This window comes from Emys orbicularis, chromosome 18 (assembly GCF_028017835.1).
Source record: "Emys orbicularis isolate rEmyOrb1 chromosome 18, rEmyOrb1.hap1, whole genome shotgun sequence".
Lineage (NCBI taxonomy): Eukaryota > Metazoa > Chordata > Testudines > Emydidae > Emys > Emys orbicularis.
Window position 1 is genome coordinate 839,309 of NC_088700.1, and position 22,780 is coordinate 862,088.

The 22,780-nt window shown below is 41.5% G+C and overlaps 1 protein-coding gene across 1 annotated transcript in view; it reads right to left on the reverse strand.

Moving 5' to 3' along the window:
- RALGPS1 (Ral GEF with PH domain and SH3 binding motif 1) overlaps positions 1 to 22,780 on the reverse strand; it is a 381,204-nt gene that overhangs the window by 86,024 nt on the left and 272,400 nt on the right. Inside the window, exon 13 of the mRNA XM_065418741.1 lies at positions 19,413 to 19,506. Coding sequence (XP_065274813.1) covers positions 19,413 to 19,506 — 94 coding nt within the window. The remainder of the gene's footprint in view (positions 1 to 19,412; positions 19,507 to 22,780) is intronic.

Here is a 22,780-nt window from a genome sequence, read left to right on the forward strand (position 1 = left end):
GAACTGAGGACGGTTAGCCTGCAATTACTGGCTAGCCTCATGGCACAACACGAGGAGAGACAATGCATATGTAGGCCCATTGGACACTGCTACCGAAGTTCTCCGATCAGCAGCGAAGGCATGCAGACATACCTACAGTGGAGCACCCATAGGGACACTACTCAAAGAAGAATTACTCTTACTTTTGATGGAGTCAAACTTGAATTCCTTATACATGCAAACTCTTATTGAGCTCAACAAGAGTGTGCTTGAGTAAGGAGTATGGAGCTCTTTGGTCCTGCACAAAGAAATAAAATCTATGGGAAAATATTTGACCTGTTTGATTTTGTATTATGATTTGAACTTCTATAGTGAAGGATGCAGAACTGAATTCCTAGATCATTGCTCTAGTAAGTCAGCATATAGAACACTACAGTAAGACACACAGTCACTCTGTGTAGTGAGCACTCTAGAGAGGCAGTAGTGCGAGTTCTACAGATACTTTTAATTTATAGTAAGTACATAGGTCCTGATTCACTTAAGCATATCTTTATCTTTACGCACATACTTAAAGTACTTTGCTGAACAAGGATGGACTTAAGTACATGGTTAAAGTTAACAACATGCTTAAATGTCTTGCAAAAATGGGGGCCTTAGTGTTAACAGGCAAAGGATGGCTGGTTAAAGAGTGTTAATAAGAGAATGAATCTGCTATTTCATGCCTGATTTTTGCTAACATATTTATAAGTTCCTTATGTCCATCCTTGTTCATCGAAGTCCTTAAGTATGTGTTTAAAGATAATCATATGCTTAAGTGCTTTGCGGAATCAAGGCCTATGTACCTTGAATGACAAGGCGTAGAGGAGCACCCATTTATAGACAGCAACTGGCAGCTTTTTGTCAACATCTGGCAAGAGTACAAGCACTGTTGCATTCTGCTGAAATGTTCAAAGGAAACTGTCTCAATTTATTTCTGAAATGATTGTTTAAACAGAATGTAAAAGGAACTGTCAACTTAAAATCTAGTTAATTTTAAATTGGAGTTAAAGTAGTTTCAAGTGGCATGCTCGCTAATTTTGTCATTTACAGTATTATTTTCCTATTTTTAAGAATGTTTTTCTCTTTCCTGTTGTTGTGTGGAAGACCCTCACAAACCGAATGGACAGTGAATGAACAGAGGCAACAGTCAAACTGTTTATCTAGAAACAGCAGCCAAATGCCAAAGGAAAACAAAGAGATGTTTCCTGTACTCTTTTAGTTAGAGCAATCTTAGGTGTTATTTGTAACACCCCTAGGTACAAAAATTTCAGACACAAGTGTGATATTTAAGTTGACAATGTCCCTTTAAATCTAAATCATGTTCCAAATCTCACTTCCGAGATTCACACAGACTTAACCACAATGGTTATTTCATGTTTTCCTGATAACTCTAAAGATGAGTTCATCCTTGACTAGGGTTTAACAATTATAGCTTCTGGGGAGAGAGTAGGAGCTATGGGACATGACCTTCTGGAAGAACGGTCTGGTTCAAATTGTGATTTTTTCAGAACTTGGATCGGTTTCTGGTTCAGGTTTGAATGCTTTGATCAATGCTGTAGTTTTCAAAGACAAACTATTTTGCTTTTTACTTCAAAACTATCCACAGTGGCACATAGCATAAAACAAACACCAATCTTATAATTAAGGAGCTAAGATCTACGATAGGGTGAGCAAAAGCTGGAATGAACTGATGAACCTCTATGGTGCAGGAGTAATAACTTCACTATATCAATGCTCTGTGTCTGTGATCAATTAAACACACCAAAGGGTAATAATTTCACATGGTTGCTGACTGTGACAACTATATATCGTTTCCGCTTGCAACTGAGACAGAGTCTAAAGGAATTATAAATATAAACAATCATAATGTTCTCCTTAGAATGAAAGTATTCAGTGGTTCAAAATGCTTGTTTCCAATGCAATGGTAAGAGTGTGAGGCAGTGAGAGTGTATGAAATTAATGTTGCATATCCATTAAATCCATTACATCTATTTTCCTAACCCTTTTCCCAAGAGGCCAGTTAATTCCCATATGCTTTCTCTAGAATATAGATACCGGAAATTGTAATTAAAAATATTTATAGCACTATTAATTTACACTATAATTTACAAACATAGATAAGGCACTGTCCCGGCCATAAAGTACTTTAGTATTCTAACTAAGACAAAACAAGAGGATTAAGTGAGATGGGGAGCAGAGAATGTAGTTTGTGGTATCAAGAGTACACTGGATCTTGTAGGAGAGGATGATGAATTTGAACTTGATATGGAAGTATTACTGATATATGGGTGGAATTAAGTGCCCTGGGAATTCTCCCAGATGATGTGACTTCAGTAGTAATTATTGAGCTTGTATGTACACTACGAACAAAGCTCTACAATAGCTGCTTCATGGGATGGCAATGTGAACTAGAGGTTAGAGCCCTGGACTGGGACTCAGGAGACCTGAGTTATATTCCTGGCTCTGTCATTAGCTTACAAGTGACCTTGACCAAGTAATTTCACCTCTCTGTACCTCGCATCCCCATCTGTAAAATGTGAATAATAATACTGACTCCTTTGTACAACATGTTGAGATCTACAGATGTAAGAGATTCAGTATGTAAGAAATTAATTATTATAGCTGCTTCATGTTTATTCAAACAGGGCCATCTGCCCCTAAATATTGGCTAATAAACAGAGGAATTCTCTCTCTCTCTCTCTCTCTGAAATTCAATTGCATTGTTGGTGGGCCCCTTCCTTTTCTGACTCTCCGCTTAAGGTCTACAATGTTTGCCAAGACAATTTTACATACTGTGTGGGTGACTTTCCTTAACATGGAAACAGTTTTCCTTCCGTTTATTTTATTGGAACGCTCAATGTGTTCCTATTTTTTCCAGAAAGACAGTAACGAAAAAAATAAAGAACAGAATGCTTAGATAACCAGTGACGAGTGCTATATAAACTCTTAAGCCAGAAATCTGATCAGTGTCCATTTTGTATCAAAGGAAGGTGAGGTTTATTGAATCAGGAACCTTAGGGTATCTGCAAAACATCTGAATTGCCAGTTTACAAGGGAAGAGAATATACCTTAATTTAACCAAACTTGTCTTTAATCACAGATTAGAATAAAAAATTGACAATTGGTAAACTGGAGAAGTGCTAGGCTCTCTTCTTCATGGGTGTGCTGAATGTGAGCAATGAAATAAAAAACATACAAGACGTGGATGCTACGGCCTGATTTTTAGAGGTATTAAGGCATTACTCCACTCAGCATCGTAAGGCCTAAGTGACTTAACAGCTAAGTCCCATTTTAAAAAGTGACTCGGGTACTTAGGAGCCTAAGTCTCAGGCTCCTGTCACTTCTGAAAATGGGACACAGATGCTAAGTCACTTGCAGAGCAATGCCTAAATTCCTTTAAAAATATGGACCTATGTGGCTCTGATGTAAAGGCAGTGTATATAATTCTGTTTTTTTAAATTATTTCTTTGACCAGACAAGTGTGAATTTCAGTGCCAGGCTACCTGAAACCAGCTCTGGGGACTTTAACTTTTCCTTAATTACTGACCTGGGAACAATGAAGAAGGAGATGCACTATCAGGCACTCAGTCCAAGAGCACTGTGGAGAGTCCTTATTTCCCATATTATTGCTCATCCCATTAAAGCATGATACCAAAGTCACTCTTATGCAGCAAGAAGCAGTCCTCTCTCGGACAGCCCCTCTCTGTCACAGTGGGAATATTAGAATTAGAAGATGAGAATGAGAAGGTTAACTGCTGCATGGCAGCAATCCCTCTCAACCTGCTAATATCCACAGGTGGGATCAAAATTCTCCCAAATCAGAGAAGCTGCTAGAAGGCTTAAATATGGGTATTTCACTGGCATCAATACATTTCTATAACCCTTATATTTCTTTACTCGGCATTTTAATTCTAGAATTGTCATCAATTAAAAAGAAAAAGCCCCAGGTTTGTGTGGGATGAAGTCTCAAGTGAGGGACAATTAGATGCACTGCACCAGCAGCCCAGAGAGTAATAATAGTGACTTTTCACTTACTGTTAAAGTCACAATCTTGTATACTGACAATTTAGACAAGACTTGGAAAAAACAACCAGTGAAGCTACCCTCATTTCACTTAACTTTTGTGGCAGATTCACTGCAACTGTGCTAGCAAGGTCCCTTGATATTTATCTGACCCTTATCACCATAGTATCTAAGTGCCTCCATCATCGCTGAATTTTATTGGCATAACACCCATGGGAGGTAAGGCAGAACCGTTCTCCTCATTTCACAGACAGGACCTGAGGCACAGGGCAGTTTAACTGACTTGCCTAAGGTCAGGCAGGAAGTTTGGGGCAGGGCCTGGAAGTGAACCAGGTCTCCTGAGTGCCAGGCTGTCATTTAACTGCTAGCTCCATCCTTCCACCCCAAAGGCTGTTTCTGTTACTTCCTACTAGCATGTCTAAGGGCTTGTCTACACTTACCGAGGATCAATGCTGTGGCAATCGATGCACCGGGGGTCGATTTAGCGGGTCCAGTGAAGACCCACTAAAACAACCACTGATCGCTCTCCCATAGACTCTGATACTCCACCGGAAGCATAAGGTAAGTTGACAGGAGAGTTTCTCCTGTCGACCCAGTGTGGTGTAAACACCGCAATAAGTCGCCCTAAGGTATGTCAACTCCAGCTACATAATTCACATAGCTGGAGTTGCGTAACTTAGGTTGACTTAACCCATAGTGTAGACCTGCCCTAAGAGTGAGGAGCAGTTTTAATTCCTACTACCACCTCAACAGTTGCTCAGCAGGCAGGACCCACTGTGCACAGAGCTGCTTTATGTAAGCACTCCCTGGCCAGGTCAGCTTCCCAACAGGCACCACCTTTTGGTCAGCACTAGTCCCCTACTAGCCCTCAGTGCAGAGGTCTCACTTGCTTTCCTCCGAGCCCTCTCTGCCAGTGTGAAACCAACACTTTTCTTATTAATATTCTTTGAACACAAGTTAACTACTTTGCTAAGTATGTACATTCATTTTGCCTCACAGGATCTTAAAATAAGAATTGTGACTACCAGATAAATAGATGAGAAGATTATCTTGTTTCCCTAAGGCATCTCTATGTCACTTTGAATCCTATGGTGGAATACAAGCATGTAACTCATTTCTCTGTCTCTGTGGGGGGCAGGAGGCTGGTTACCCCTCTGTCTCTCACAGGCACATGGCACTAAGGGGAGAGCAACTGGTTATTAATTTGTATTGCAGTAGCACCACGGACTGGAGCCCCAGTCATGTACCAGGACCTCATTGTGCTAGGTACTGTACAAACACAGGACAAAAAGACAGGCCCTGCACCAAACAGCTTACAGTCTAAATATAAGACAAGAGACAACAGGTGAATACAGACTGACAGGGAGGCAGAAAGAAACAATGATGCAGCACTTGTCAGCATGATAGGGATTGGTCTCAGAATACCAATGGGCTAACCATTGTCAAGTTTTTGCAGACATCCTGGTGAAGGACAGTTCTAAGAAGAGATTTGAAGGAGGACAATGAGGTAGCTTTGCAGACATTTATGGAGAGCTATTCCAAGCATGAGGGACAGCATGGGAGAAAGCGCAAAGGTGTAATGTAACAAGTGAGCAATGGAGGCAGGCATCATTGGGTGAGTAGAGGCAGGAGAGAATGAGAAATTATAGGAAATGTGGGGATAGACCATAAAGGACCACGAAAGTGAAGATAATTAGCTTATTTTTAACTGAGAGAAAAGGGAGCCAGTGGAGGGATGACAAAGAGGGGGTGACAAGGTCAAAATGATGGGCTGGGAAAATGGTATTTGTAGCAGTATTCGAAATGGATAAGAGTGGGAAAAATGAGATATGTGAATGTCAAGAGGATGCGGCAGCAACTGAGGTGCAAAATGATGAGAGCCTGGACAAGAGTTTTAGCTGTGAGGATGGATAGGAAAGGCCATAATCTTAGAGATGTTATGCAGAAAGAATTATTAAGATTTAGGAATAGCCTAGACATAAGGACCTAGAGAAAGGACTGAGTCAAATATGGCACCCAGGTTACAGGCCTGAATTTTGTTTTAGCCACATTGAGCTGGAGGTGATGGCTAGACATCCATAAGGAAATATCAGAGAGACAGGAAAAGATTTTAGCGTGGATAGAAGTAGAGTGGTCCGGAGTAAGGAGGGTGAATCGGAGAATCCTCAGCACAGAGATGATAGTGGAATTTGTGCTGGTGGATGATATTATCCAGAGATATAGTGTAGACGGAGAAGACAAGGGCATAGAGGCCTGTAAAACCTCCCGCCAAAGTTGGAAGGATGATGATGAGGATTCTCTGACATGCTGAAGGAGTGATTAGAGAGAGAGCATGAGAAGAGGACTGAATCACAGAAATCAAGGGCGGACAACATATCGAGAAGAGGAGCATGATTGACAGTATCAAAGGCTGTTGACAGATTGAGAAGGTTGGTTATCCTTCTGTATCCCACCAGCACATAGACCCAAGGGGAAAGAGGAGGCATTTATTTCTTCCTCCCCCCAAAGCAATGAAAGAAAACCATTACCACCAGCCTATATCAAATTTGGGCAAGCAGCCCTTTCTATATAATGATAATAGGCACAAACCTAACCATTTCTGATCAGTTTTTAGGCAGGCAAGGATTGAAAGGCTCTATGGGATCTGTGGCATCATGTCCAGCTTTCTGTTCATTATAGTAGGTTGAAAACTAAGATTCTTTTCTGTAGGAGGAAATAAAAAGATTCTTGCTGGTAACTCAGGTGTTGAGTACGCCAAATTCAATTGCGTGCTCAGTTCTGCAGCTTGAAAAAACTCAAAAGCACTCTGTACTCAGTGGCATATGTGGGAAAGTTTAAATAAACCTGCACTACTGGTAAAGCAGTCAGGAAGGAGACAGGACACTCCAGGAGCACTATGACTCCCTCCAATATTATTCTGTCAATTAGGGGCTCAAGAGCTTGTTTGCATTTTAAAATCTGCAAAAGGTAAAATTCAACTGGGAGTCAGGAAACTCAAGAAATGGAAAGAAACAGATGTTCCAAGGTTAGCAGGATTTCAAAAGCTATATTGCTTACACAGGCAGTAGCTGATAATTTCTTTCGCAGCTGTTCAGTGAAAGTCAAGATACACATAGAAAAACTGAAGACTTCCACTGAAAACTTCCTTAATGGAATATGAGCTATGTTTAGCATGAGTGGATAGCTTCTAAAGATATCAGATACCAGCACAGGAAAAACCCAGACAACATGCAAACCAAACAACAACAATGTATAATACTTGTATAGCAATATTCCTCTTCGGAGCACTTTATAAAAGTTATTATAATTTAAGTCAAATTCACATTATTATTATTAACAGACAAAAGGTAAATAATTGTAAAAAAAAAAAAAAAAAACACAATAAGTACATTTTCTCCAGCTGAAAATGTGAGATGATCCAGGGTAAAAGAAGTAAATAGGATTTCCATTAGGGAGCCCTTATGGAATAGGAAAATATATTTTGACTTATCAAAAATTTCCTCTCTCTAATTTACAAGGTCCACAGATATGTTAGCCAATTGACTTTTTGCCTGTGTCCAGCTATGTAGGCAGAGCTGTACCTGTCAGTCACTGGCATGAAAGGGTGTGGCCAGCTAAACTGAAGAATCCACCAGTTAAGAGAGCTTCCAAAGAAAGGACAATATCCCCAGTGGCCTTACATTTTTTAGTGAGTTTAAAACACTGTACAAATAAACTATGAATTCTTACTGGACAGCACAGCCTTATGAACCAATTCAGAATGAACTAAATGGCAGTTTTAGCCCATTGGCAACAATACACTCCAAGCAAGGTAAGGTCTGTGGACCTTGTAACTCAGAAGAAGGCAATTTTTGGTAAGTCATATTACATTTTCCTATTATCTTTCATTTGCAAGGGATTCAGATCAATTAACTACTGGAATTTTTAAATCAGCAGGCATGAATAGCTTGCACCCAGGAGTCCTAAAAGAGTTGGCTAAGGAGATATCTGGGGTGCTCATGTTAATTTTTAATGCATCTTGGAAGATTGCTAATGCTCTGCCAATATTCAATATTCAAAAAAGGCAAGTGGGATGATGTGGGTAACCATTGGCCAATTAGTCTGACATCAGTCCTGGGCAAATAGTGGAAAATCTGTTACACGATTAAGTTGATAAAGAATTAAAAAGTTACAAATATAATTAATGCCGATACATGGTTTTATGAAAAAAAGAGTTGTTCAAACAAACCTGATTTCATTCTTTGATGAGATTTCAAGTTTGGTTGGAGGGGTTGCTGTGCAGATGTAATATACATGCAACTGAACATGAGCTGTGTGATGCTGTGACAAAAAGGGCTAATGCAGTGCTGGGCTGTAAAATCAGGGGAGTAGTGAGTAGGAGTAGGGAAATGTTTTAGTCTGTATGTGACATTGGTGGAACCAATACTAGAATACTGTGTCCAGTTCTGGTGTCCTCTTATTAAAAATAATATAGCAAAACTGGAGAGGGTGCAGAAAAAAGCTCCCCCCCCCCAAAAAAAAATTATCTGAGAGCTGAAGAAAAGGCCTTAAAGTGAAAGACTTAAACAGCTGAATCTGTTTAGCTTAGCAAAAAGGTGATTGAAAGGTTGAAAGATCGATTATAGCATAAAAGTACCATCAGGGGAGAAAATACCTGGTAACAAAGAGCTCTTTAATCTATCAAAGAATGGCATAACAAGAAACAATCACTGGAAATTGAAGCAAGACAAATTCAAATTAGAAATAAGGCACACATTTTTAACAAGGGTGATTAACCATTGGAACTAACTACCAATGGAAGTGGTGGATTTTCCATCTCTTGGTGTCTTCAGATCAAGATTGGATGCCTTTCTGGAAGATGTGCTTCAATCACATACAAATTATTGGGGTCAATACAGGAGTAACCAGGTGAAATTTAATGGCCTCTGAGGTACAAGAGTTCAGATTATATGATCTAATGGTTCCTTCTGGCCTTAAACTTTGTGAATCTATGTTGCAGTATGACTTCAGAACTGTACACAGGGTAGTAAATTCCTTGTATTTTACCAGGAGTCCACTGCACAGAGCACGAAAGGCGGCATTCGCCAGTGCCTGAATGTCTAACTTGTACAGATCTCCTCATATGGTGTGTAAGTTCTTGGACCAGGAGACTGCTACCACTCTCAGTGGTATTTAATGCTGGTTGCTGGACAGACTGTTTGATCGGTAGGCCACCAAGGTCCACCATCTCGGTCAACTTGAAACAGCAGATTTAGTTGCTTTCTCTTTCTCTTGGATGCAGGATGATACAGACTAAATACAGCACTGGACTTTGTGCAATGGGCATAGATCTTGAGGGCTCAATGGACTTCTAATGTATGCTAAAGATTCTCTCTTGAGTGAGATGGATTTGGGCAAATCTCTTAGACACTGTGAAATGCTGAATTAGTTTTTGGGATAAAAGTTGGGTCTAGTTGAAGAACAACCTTATCACTGTGGACTATAATGATCCCCAATGGATAAAACCCCAACCTCTGTTATCTACAAGGCAGAAGTACTGGCTACCAGGAATGGCACTGTGATAGAGAGGAAATAACAAGCATACCTTCCCAAGGGGCTCAAAGGGATGAAGAATGGGTTAAGAACCAAATCAAGGTCACATGGCAGAGCTCAACAAATCTTAGGAGGAGGAAGAAATGACGCATGTCTGAGGAAACACTTTAAATCCAAGTTTGAAGAAATTTCTTCCTGCCTGTTTAGGATAGTGGACTTGATAATTTAGCCTCTGGACATTTTAATGTTGAATCTGTGATGCCTTTGTTCAGACCCTCCTGTAAGAGCCCAAATATCTTGAGAGTGAAGGTGAAGATGGATAGAGATCACCTTTCTTGTAGCATCCCTTGAACTTTAGCCAGGTTTAGAAGAAAAACTGGTGGAAGCATTCCAAGAATCCACTCAGAGTATCCTATTTTTCACATAAAACCACTCAAAAGCCAGGCATTTAGTCTCAGGTACCCTGACTCTGGGTGAGAAATCAGTTCCTGGAAGAGTAGATTCTGTCTTAAAGGAAGGAAAATGGGGTCAGTCTGAGCCATGCGGAGTGGTTTGGAGAATGAGGGCCACTGCTGCCAATATGGTGCCACTAATATTACTAGTCTGTTATTCCTCCTGATGTCCGGAGTAGCAGGGGGCAAGGTTTCTCTGGGAGATAACATCTATACCTCTTACCCTTAGATTCCCCCTCTTTTGGGAGAAAAAAGAGGGGTCCTTTGCAGTTAGTGTGTGACGTCAATAGGTCTATTACAGGGACTTGAATTCCTTCATAAAAACTGCAACTCTTGTATCTGGGTGAAGATCCCATTTGATCTGATCTAGCTGTTTCTTATTTAGTCACTCAGCCAAGATGTTTTTCTTAATATGTAGAGCTCAGATGGATGGGAGATTCCTCAAAATATGGGTCCTTTTGCAGAGATGATGACCTCATCCAGCCCAAATTGCTGACACAGGCCACTGCACTGGTGTTGTCTGTCATGATTAATACATGGCAGTTTCTTGCCCCTGGAAAGAGGACCTTGAGTCCATAGTGAATTGCCCTGGCCTCTAAACAGTTTACACAGTGTCTCCTGTCAAGCTTTAAGTTCCCTGTGTGACCTCCTTATCCCTGGAGAGAGACATCATATATAAGCACTATCTTGTTCAGCTCAGCTACTAGAAATCCCTTTTTGAAATGGTGAAGCCGAGCCACCATGTTTAAGAGGTTATTAGGCTCTGATAAAGTCAGAGTCTCCTGGTAGGCTCAAAGTTTCTCCTGAGTGTCTGTGGGACCTAACTCTCCATCTCTGGATATTGCTGTGTCCTTAATTAGGGAGATCCTTAGGAAAGGAAACAACGTCTGTTTTATACTGGTGCACACTAGACCATTTCTTAGTCATCTTGCTTGGTCTCTTCAGTTTTTCTGTGGACTTTCATTCCTTCTCCATCACAGCTAGCAAGGCCACATTGATAAGAATAAAAAGTTCCGTTTTAGATTCAGAGGAATAATACTTATGGGTAGTTTTGCTGATCTGGTAACTCCTCTTTGTCTTTCTTGGACACTTCCTTTTGAGATAAATCTAATCTGGATACTGCCCTCTTAAGCATGAATTCAAAGAATTATAACTAGAAGAGACTGTGCTTTTCCCATAAGCTGGTACTTATCCCTAAAACCTGACACACTGAAAACAATTCCAGAATATATGGGATCATAAGCATCAACAGGTAAATAACTAGGAAGGGCTTTGGAAATTGGGGAGATACCTACTTTGGACCTACCCTTTTTTGGTAACAAAGATAAGGTACTATCAGAGACTGAGGTGTTAGAAGAAGAGGTGTAGGAGCAAATTGATAATTTTAAAAGCAATAAGTCATCAGACCAGATGGTGTACATCCAAGAGTCCTGAAGGAACTCAAGTATGAAGTGTCTGAGCTGCTAATTAAAAATAGCTACTGTTCCAGAGGAATTGTAGGTAACTAATGTATTATCTGTATTTTAAAAAAGTCTCTAGGGATGAGCTTGGGAATTGTAGACTAGTCAGTTTTACATTTGTACCTGGCAAACTGGTTGACAGGATGATTGAATGGGATTTTATGCTGGGGTTGCCTGCAATAGCAGGGGACAGGACTCGAACTAGGAGGTCACTTCCAGTCTTATGTTCCTATGATAGTTAAAGGCAGAATAATCAAACACCTGGAATATCATGTATGATAGGGTCTAGTTAGCATGGATTCTGCAAAGGAAAATTGTCTCTCACTGATCTCTTAGAATTCTTTAAATGTGTCAATAAACTAGTAGATAAAGGAGAACTGGTTGACCTAATTTATTTGGATTTGTAAAAGACCTTTGACAAAGTCCTGCACAAGAGGCCTAAAGAAGCCAGGGAATCATGGGGTGAGAAGCAAAATATTGTCATGGATCAAAAACTGTCTAGGAGACAGAAAGCAAAGAATAGGAATAAAATGTAAATTTTCTTCATGGAAGAAGGTTAACAGAAAAAGAAAGACCTAACCCAGCTAGGTGAATGGAGAGCTCATTGCCACAGGAAAACATAGAGGGGCAAAGGACTAAGCAGGATTCAAATCTGTATGGGTAGAAAGAATATCCAGAGTTATCGTAATTATAGGAAAAATATTGGAAGGGATATTAAAACTCATGCTTCAGGGTTTAAGTCAATCTCTATTAGACAGCAGGATGAGAGCTAATGTGGAGAGCAGATTATCCCACATCTACCTGATACAGGATTCTTACATCTTCCTGGTACTGTCCATTGTTGGAGACAGGATACTGAACTAGATGAACCTTGGGTCTGATCTTGTATGGAAATTCCTTATCTTCCTTTCCAAACACTTGCAGATTACATGGAGGGAGATTGTTTCCAAGTAAACATCAAGGTTGCAATGTCCTTATCCAAAAATGCCTTTTATTCAGTGGCCTGGCATCTGAAAACACATCATATGTCTCAGATGAGAGGTCAGAAGTGTCAGAAGATTTTCTGTTACTAGGAGTCAGAATTAAGGTTCCACCACCAGATTCACCAGCTCTGGATTCCAAGGGCAACTTGGCCACTCCAGAGTGACAGAGCATCTATTTCCTGTAAGTCGTGCTCCCTCATATTGCTGAATAAACGTGTGTCTTCCTTTTGAACTTGGTGGCATGAACCCTGATACATACAGAACTTACCAAACCTTCTGGTATCAGAAGTACATGCACGTCCTTAGCCATATCTTTGTTTTTCATGCATCTGACAATTTACGTATGTGATGAGGATCATGTTGCCTGACTATACCCAGTCTCGATGGTAAGATACTTCAAAAGTGGAGCAGCACGAGTCTCACTGCCCTCACTTTGAAGCAGCTGAATACTTCTCCTCTCTTGTGGAGCATTTGCCTTGGCAATACTTTAACTCTGACTGGACTCCTAGACAGACCAGTTGTCGAGACATCTTACCTCAATGGATGATCTAACCATGACTCTCCAAGAAGGAGCCTATTTGTTTCTTTTGCTTGGTGCTCTGTCTTTGCTCTCACTAGACACTTGTTCATGTAGGAGTGTACCTCTGATCCTTCCTCTGGAAGAGCCTGATATTGATAGAGGTGCCCCAGTATTATGAGACACAGGAATGGCCAAATTGGGATGCGTAGATAGGCATCCTGATGACACAGGGAACAGAGAATCTATCCACAGTTAACTGACTGGATTTAACAGACTTCAGAAACTCCATCCTGAAGCATGGCAAATCTAGCCCAGGAAGCAGGTCACTGGTGTTCTGGTGAACCTGTTTTATGGAAGCCCTGGGTCTTCCTTATCTGAGAGAAATTTCTCCAGCTTCTGGAGTTCTTTGGAAAACAGGCATCCACTTCTGAAGGGTGGAACGGGCAGCTTGGCTTTGGCTGTCCAATCAATTGACCATTGCTTTTGCCACAGAGATCTCCTTGCTTCTGTGGAGGCTGCCAAGAATTCTCAGGGTGGCCCTGGTGATGTTGCACATGGCATCTGCCAGTCCTAACCAGGGTGGCATTTGAGCCAGCTCCATCCTCAAGCTTTTAGTGCCACGAAGCAAGGGTACAAAGTGCAGAGTCACCCAGCCCCTATTTCAGTTCTTTCGCACTGGAAGCTGATGATAGACTCTGATGTGCTGGGGATGGAGCATGGGTCACGTAATGGATATATGCAACATATCTCAAAGATCAGTTATGAGAAGGTAAGTAACTTTTTTCTTCTTTAAGTGATTGCATATATTCTTTATGCTGTAGGTGACTTCCACGCCATTAACACAGGTGTTGGGGCTCATAGTCTCATCAGACGAAGGACTGTAGGCCCACCTTGCCTACATTTGCATCTTCTCTTGATGCAGCAGATAATATGTAATAACAGGTGAATATATGAATCAAAGACCACGTTGCTGCTCTCCAAATATCCATAATTGGGATGTGTGCCTCTCGTGGGGTATGCATACCCTGTCCCGTTTTGGGGCAGGTCGGGGTGTTATACTACTGCAGTTACAGTCCACCTGACTATCCCTAGGCTGGGAGCAGCACAACCCAATGGCTGGAGTCAGTATGGCTGCCCTGCGGATCAGGGCTGTGTGACCTAATGTCCAAAGTCAATATGGCTGCCCTTGGGGATCAGGGCTATGCAGCTTCATAGCCAGAGTAAATACAACTTTCCTTGGGGTCAGGGCGGTGCGGCCCAATGGCCAGAATCAGTATGCCTTCCCTGGAGATCAGGACTGTGTTCCCTAATGGCCAGAGTAAGGAGCCGCCACCCGGGGTAGAGGGACCCAGGCCCTCCCTGCGGCGAATGTGTTCACCACCCAGTCAGTGGGGAGCCTACCGCAATACGCTGACCTTCCTTGGGAGGGAGATACCACTCTCACTGCCTCCATGGGCGACTTCCTACCATGTCTCCTGAAGCTGGGGTCCATACGTCGTTGGGGTCTCTGAGCCCCCTGGGATTCTGACTCCAGTTGGCCAGCCATAGGCAACAAGACTCTGGTCTGGTCCTTGGGATCTATGGTTCCCGTAGTCAAGTGCTGTAATGGCTCCTGGGCAGAAGCCTCCACCAAGCGTCCTCCCTCCTCGGTGGTCAGCCTAGATTAGAATGAGCTGGGCTGCTCCCTTTTATACTGAGGCAGCAGTTGGAGCATGCCCAGCATGGTCTGAGGGGTGGGACGTCTGCCACCCATAGTGTGGGGTTAACCCTTCCTTGCCTAGTGCAGGGTATGCACACCCCGCCACAGTGCCACAAACACTGATGAGGTTGAATGTGCTCTGGTTGAATGTGCTGTGAGATCGTCAGGAGGCATTACTCTTTTGGCAGCTCAACACATTGTAATGCAGCTAGTGATCCATTGGGAGAGTCTCTGAGTTGAGGCAGGATGACTTCTCATACGTTCTGCAAAACTGGGAAGAAATCCAAAGGGGCATTGTTCTATCCAGGTAAAAACTCAATGGTCGATGAACGTCAGGACTATGGAGTCTTCACTTATCCTTGTGTGCATGATGAATCGGAGTACCTAGAGACCCGAGTGGCATGGTACAGGGAGGGGTACTTGTTGACCAGGATTGAGACCTATGCTGGAAACGCGGCACTGGGGGAAGCATGGATGACTTTCTAACATCTGACAACATACAGTATGGGGGTTCTGGAACTGGCGCCAAGAAGGTGGAAGGGGAGAGTACTGAGCCTGAAACTGATGGCCTCACAGAATATCTAGGTGCTGATGGTCTAGATAGCTGTGACAATGCCAGTCAAGGGTCTTCACCCTGAAGAAATGGTGATGGCAGTATCAAGAGGCACAGCAAGTTGCTGGCCACAGCATAAGCCTCTAGTGCAGTGGGTACAGCCATGGGATGCTGATCAAGAAGACTGCTCCATAGCCAGTGAAGAAATAGCCAGTCTCAATGGTCCCTGGGAGGGCATCTAAGTGGACAGCTCATTTCTCCGACTGAGCCGGTACTGGGAAGTGGTGAGCTGGCTGGTGTGCTCTATCTTCAGTACTGGATCACTCTTCCATGGAAGAGTCCCTGACCCAAGACTTTGATGAGCCAGAAGCCAACTTCTGCTTTTGCTTCTGAGGTCAGGACTGGTCTGAAGTCTTGGGCCTCAAAGAAGATGTTACCAGAGTTGAGGATCTCCTGCGGCCTCTTTCTGCAGGACCGGCTGGGGGAGCACTCTGATAAGGAGTCTTTGAAGAGCTTTCCTTGGAGGACCGAGGGGGCGATGATGCCAGCCTAAGGGCAACTTCCATCAAGAGGTATCGGAGGTGCTCTTCTCTCAGCTTCTTTGTCTTGTTCTTAAAGTCATGACAAACAGAGCACCTGCCTCTAACTTGGCTCTCACTGAAACACTTGAGACAGAGGGAATGAGGGTCACTAACAGGCATAGACTTTTTACATCCCACACCAGGTTTAAACCCTGGGAACCTGGGCATAGGCCCTAGTATCAAATAAGGTCCAGAGACGTCATGGGGTGCATAATCAAAGTAAAATTTGTCAAAAGAAACAATAAACAAAGAAATAAAAATGAAAGAAAATAACTAAAAACTGAGTACCACTAGGTAGTACCAAACAGTTTATTTGTTCACAGGGAACACCAATGCTATGACCATCAACCATACATGCTAAGAAGGAACTGAAATAGGGGGAGGGCTACTCTGCCCTTTATACCCTCACTTTTCAGCACAAGGAGCTTGGAGTTGTGCAAGGCTATGCCTATATGGGTATCACTAGGGAAAACTCTCTGGCAGCGGTGCACAAGTTGCACACACACTTACAGTGTAATGGACATATGCAAGCTCTCAAAGAAGCTGCAGTGACCTTTACCATATTAGGTATCAAGTTCTGCCCTGATTTCCTTTCACTTTGAATCTTTCCTTTGGCTTCAGCTGAACTCTCACTAGACACACTCATGCTTATAAAGAAAATTAGTAAATGTGCTCAGAAAATGCATTTTCCCAGGTATCCAGATGAAAGGATGAGTACTGAATTACCTCTAAAAATATACGTAAATACTTCTCACTGTTGTTAGCAAAACCTCTGTTGGGATTAAAAGTGGCTTCAAAAAATTAAATATAAATTACTCATGATTTGTAGTACATCCAAGTATTATGTCATGGCACTAAATATTTATAAAGACCATTTGTTTTGTTCACTTTTGCAAAGATACTAGAACTAATGAAAAACTACTGTCTATATAATCTCAACATTGTATCATGAACAGGAAAGCCTGTCCAAAAATTAAATTAAGCAATGTGTTCATTTGCTGGCAGCCAGTCCAGGAGCTGTAAAACACACACTAACTACAATTTTCCCTATTGCAATTTAGATTATAAACTTGTGCTCTCCCTGCCTTCATTTAATGTAAAATGCTAATCATGTTGGAAATAAGTAAATACAATCTCTTGCTTACTAAATTTTAACATTCAGAGGCAAACACATATGAAAAGTCAGACTACTTTTAATATAGAGCTCACACTGTCCTTAATTTGTACAAAAACATATAATGTGCAAGTATTCAGTGTGTATCTGTGTGCACAGCATGCAAGTCTTTCCCTCTCTCTTTCTGTTTGTGTTGTACATATGATGTGAGGAGAGGGAAATGAACACACAAATCCCACCATGAATATAATGGTAGAAATTCTCCTTTTTTTATAATATATGTTGTATATGAAAAACGTTTTGTAGATGTGGGGTTTTTCATTTGGAAGACAATGCAAAACAATAAGCAGAATTATGACATAAAATATCACTGTTCCTAGATCTGCTTTTAATCTGATCCAAAAAAATAAACTTGTCAAAACCATAAACAAGGCTGATCTTCTGCAGTGAATAGGCCAATGTTGATTTGGCTTCTCTAGTTGGAGGTTATCCTAGGCAATGGGACAGATTATGGAGGATATTCTCTCCATTTGAAGTCTGTCCGGACACATTCATGCAGTTCTGGTATCAGTCCCAAAAGAATGTCTGCTTTCTATGTTATTTCCTTTAGAATGATTTTCTCATCTGAAGCAGCGTAAAACTCCAAACATATTAATCTTTTATATGGTTCCACACTGCAAAATTAATTATTCCATACTTTATCATAAATGGTTTGTCTCAATTACCGTTTGGCTGAAGAACTGCAGTATATATGCACTGGTTTGAAGCAGAGCTGAGTAGAACAGCTTTAGAAATCTGAGGTATCTCCAAACATGAGCTATTTGGAAGCCAACAGGAAGGGTCACCATTTTGTTTCATTCTCACTGTCTTCAAATCTGTCTTGCCTATTTTTAAGAGACTGATCTTTCTGTTAACAATGTCTACACTAGCAGCGACAGACATATGCATGATAGCTTAGTACCACTCTTTAATACTAGAAGCAACTGAAGTAAGCTCAGCTGTATCTGAGAAATAAATGCAGGGTAGTTTGGTTTGATGCAGTTTAGCCCATTCTTTGGACTGGCACATACATGATCCTGAGGATTGCAGAAGTGACACAGGGACCCTCAGTTCCCCACTCTGGAAAATGAATGTGTATATGCGGCCTCTTTCACTCTGGCATGTTGGTTTGCTCTTGACCTCAGCTTCTTGAATGAGTGTTGCTTTACACACACCTGACACATGAAAGTAGTAGCCTGACAAAGTCAGTCTTGTTTGTTGTGAATTAGCCTGGTATAACTATTCAGTTGTATTTAAAAGGTATTGTGTACACCATTTCAGATAGCATTAAGTAACACACAGAAGGGACCATTCTGATCATCTAGTCTGACCTCCTGTATAACACAGGTCGTACAATTTCCCCAAAATAATTCCTAGAGCAGAACTTTTAGAAAAACATTCAATCTCGACTTAAAAATGGTCAGTGATGGAGAATCCACCATAACTCTTGGTAAATTGTTCCAATGGCTAATTACTCACTGTTAAAAAATTATGACTTAATTACATTCTGAATTTGTTTAGATTCAACTACCAGCCATTGGACCATGTTAGATCTTTCGCTGCTAGACTAAAGAGCACATTATTAAATATTTGTGTCCCATGTAGGCATTTATAGATATATGTAATCAAGTCACCCCTTAACTTTCTCTTTGTTAACTAAATAGATTGCGCTCTTTGAGTCTATCACTACAGGTTATGTTTTCTAATCCTTTAATCATTCTCATGGCTCTTCTCTGAACTCTCTCTCTAATTTGTCAACATCCTTCTTGAATTGTGGACACCAGAACTGGACACTGTATTCCAACAATAGTTGCAGTAGTGCCAAATACAGAGGTAAAATAACCTCTTTACTCCCACTCAAAATTCCCCCGTTCATGCATCCAAGCATCATATTAGCCCTTTTGACCACAGCGTCGCACTGGAAGCTCATGTGCGGCTGATTATTTGCCACTGTCCCCACATCTTTTTCAGACCCACTGCTTCCCACGATATAGTCCCTCATCCTTTAAGTGTGGCCTGCATTCTTTATTCCTAGTTATACATTTACATTTAGCTGTATTAAAATGGATACTGTTTGCTTGGGTCCAGCTTGCATCCCGAGCCAACAGAGTTTGCAAGGGAACATCCAGTTTTAGGGATCTGAGTGCCATTCCCAGTACAAGGCTACACTGTAATAAGACAGACACTTGATTTTTATCCCTTTTTGCCTTTGCAAAAGCGAAAGAAATACAATTTTGGAACTGATGTTAAGAGTCATAAGGACTACTGCCAGCTGGGGTTTCACTCAGATGTCCTGACAATATCAGCTCAGTTTAAAAATGTTAAAAAACTCTACTTACAGTTCTGTCAGAGATTTTTTGTATAACTCCTACTCAAGCTAATAGCCAGGCCATCTTTCCATTAATACATGTAGGGGTGGAGGAAAGTATGGTACTTACTTATAGTTGTCATCTTCCACAAACTTTTGAAGTTCCTCAATGTAGCGGACAGATTTTAAGTACTTTTGCACATGGGGTAAAGTTATGAGATGATCTGTAGAGTATAAAAAAAATAGCCAAGATAAGTCTCTACAACTGCAAAAATAAAAGCAATTCTTCTTTAGCTTTCTCCAGTTCTTTTGATTTTATGAATGGAATCAAAAGGAGACCATAACTCCCCAAGGGAGACACTGTCTAGGAATATTATTTTGTTAGACTGTATGAGAATGTTAAGGATTTTACCAAATAAAGGCTTGGTTGTCATTCAGTCTATAGATGAGATTCAGCTGCTGATTTTACTAGGAGAATTGGTCGACTTTAATATGTGCTCTCAATTTACAAAGAGAAAAGTGGAGGTTCATGTATTAATGAGCAAACCTCAGACAATTTGGTTCAAATACAGAACAAACATTTTGGATTCTTATTTGAAACTTAATGGCAAGAAGCATCAAGACAAGATTTCATCCTGAGAGTTCAGAAGTGAGAAAAAGGCACCAAAAGGAACATGGCTTCCCTTTTACTTCACATCTCCCTCTCCTTCCCAACAGGGCCCTGAAGCCTTCCACTAGGTAGACCTCTGATGAGCACCAAAAGAAGAGGTTACTCATCTTGTGCAATAACTGCATTTCTTCGAGATGTGCGTATTTATGGGTTCTCCACTTCAGGTGCGCATGAGCCTCTCGAATCCTGCTCCGCGATTTTCCATTAGCAGTGTCCGTTTAGCAAGCACATGCGCCCTATGCCTCCTTGTGCTGGACACCGAGGCTACATAGGAGTGTGTGGTAGAACTGCCCTCAGTTCCTTCTCCACCCAAATGTCCCTTAGAGGACAGTCTGAGACAGAGAGGAAGGAGGGCCAGTAGTGGAGCACCCATAGGGTGCTTCACATCTTCAAGAACTGCAATTACTACACAAGGTGTGCAACCTCTTCTTCTTCTTCGAGTAATGTCCCTATGGGTGCTCCACTTCAGGTGACTACCAGGCAGCATCCCCAGAGGGAGGAGGGATCTTCAGAATTCACTCTAGAACTAAAGACCAGTGCTACCGTATCAAATGCCACATCAGATCTCGCTGCATGGATCATAGTGTAATGTTCAGAAAATGTATATACTGTCAGGCCCCTACATGGGCTTCATATCTCAGATACTGGCACATTCTTAAGTAAAGCTCTGGAGGTTGCTTTGATCTGGTTGAATGTGCTATCACCATTTGGGGGAGATGAATGCCTGTAGCATCATAAGAAATGAATATACAACCAGATATCCAGAGATACCTGAGCAGAGATTGTGGACCCCTTTGATGTATTTGCAAAGCAGATGAACAGCCTAGATGACTTTCTAATTTGTTTGCTCCTATCTAAGTAGTAAGCCAATGCCCTTCTAACATCCAAGGTATGAAAACTGGTCTCTTGCAGAGAGCTAAGCAGTACGGGAAAAAACACTGGGAGATAAATGGATTGATTAAGATGGAACTCTGATAATACCTTAGGCATGAATTTAGGGTGTGGACGTAAAGATTAACTTCAGCGCACAGAAAGATAATCTAGCACATAATCAAACATTCTATTTGTAAGCACCCTAGTAAAAAATACGATAAGTAACAGTCAACATGGATTTTTCAAGAACAAATCGTGTCAAACCAACCTAATAGCCTTCTTTGAAAAGGTAACAAGCCTTGTTGACAAAGATGAAGCAGCAGATGTCATATATCTTGACTTTAGTAAGGCGTTTGACATTGTCTCAAATGACTTTCTCATAAACAAACTAGAGAAATATAGCCTAGATGAATCTACAATAAGGTGGGTGCACAATTGGCTGGAAAACTATACTCAGGGTGTAGTAATATCAATGGTTCACAGTCAAGCTGGAAGGGCATATCAAGTGGGGTCTAGCAGGGATCTGTCCTGGGTTGGGTTCTAATCAATATCTTCAAAAATGATTTGGATAATGGCATAGAGTGTACACTTATAAAGTCTGTGGATGATACCACACTGGGAAGAATAGCATATGAGTCAACAATATAATTCTGTTGCAAAAAAAGCAAACATATTCTCGGATATATTAGCAGGAGAGTTGTAAGCAAGAAAGTAGTAGTAATTCTTCAATTTTACTCAGCACTGTTAAAGCTTCAACTGGAGTATTGTGTGCACTTCTGGGTATCACACTTCAGGAAAGATGTGGACAAATTAGAGAAAGTTCAGAGGAGAGCAACAAAAATGAAGATTTAGAAAACATGACCTGCAAGGAAAGACTGAAAAAAATGGGTTTGTTTAGTCTGAAGAAGAGAAGACTGAGGGGGCAAAAGAGAATAGTCTTCAAGCATGTAAAAGGTTGTTGTAAAGAGGAGGGTGATACCTTGTTCTCCTTACCACTGAAGACAGGACAAGTAGTAGCGAGCTTAAACTGTATCAAGGGAAATTTAGGTTAGACATTAGGAAAAACTTCCTAATTGTAAGCGTAGTCAAGCACTGAAACAGATTACCTAGGATGGATGTGGAATCTCCATCATTGGAGGTTTTTAAGAACAGATTACACAAACACCTGTTGGAGATGGTCTAGATAATCCTGCCTCAGTGCAGAGGACTGGACTAGATAACTTAGAATCATAGAATCATAGAATATCAGGGTTGGAAGGGACCTCAGGAGGTCAACTAGTCCAACCCCCTGCTCAAAGCAGGACCAATCCCCAACAAAATCATCCCAGCCAGGGCTTTGTCAAGCCTGACCCTAAAAACCTCTAAGCAAGGAGATTCCACCACCTCCCTAGGTAACCCATTCCAGTGCTTCACCACCCTCCTAGGGAAAAAGTTTTTCCTAATATCCAACCAAAACCTCCCCCACAACTTATTGAGGTCCCTTCCAAACCTACATTTCTATGATTCTATGATGACTGAATGTGGCACCAATTCAGGCAGAAGGCGTTGGCAATACCACCAATGGAAGAATCTCTTCCATTTCTGCAAGTAAGTAGTACAGGTTGACTTCTTTCTACTTTTTGGTAACACCTATTGCACTTCTGCAGAGCAGGAGGATTCTAACCCATGAACGACCAAGGTACCATCCCCTGAGGTGGTGAACCCCTAGGTTGGGGTGAGATGAGATGAGGAGTGGTCGGAAGCTTGACTGGTGGTTGGACACATAAATGAAGCAGGGAAGGGTACCAAGCTTGTCTCAGCCATGTCGGCTCTATAAGGACAACTCTGGCCTTGTCTGTCTGATTTTGTTCACCACCCTTCATATCAGCGGTGGAAAGGTAAATGCATAGAACAGACCCTTCTTCCAAGATAGAAGAAAGGTGTCTCCCAAAGCGTGGTGGCTCAGACTTCTCTCG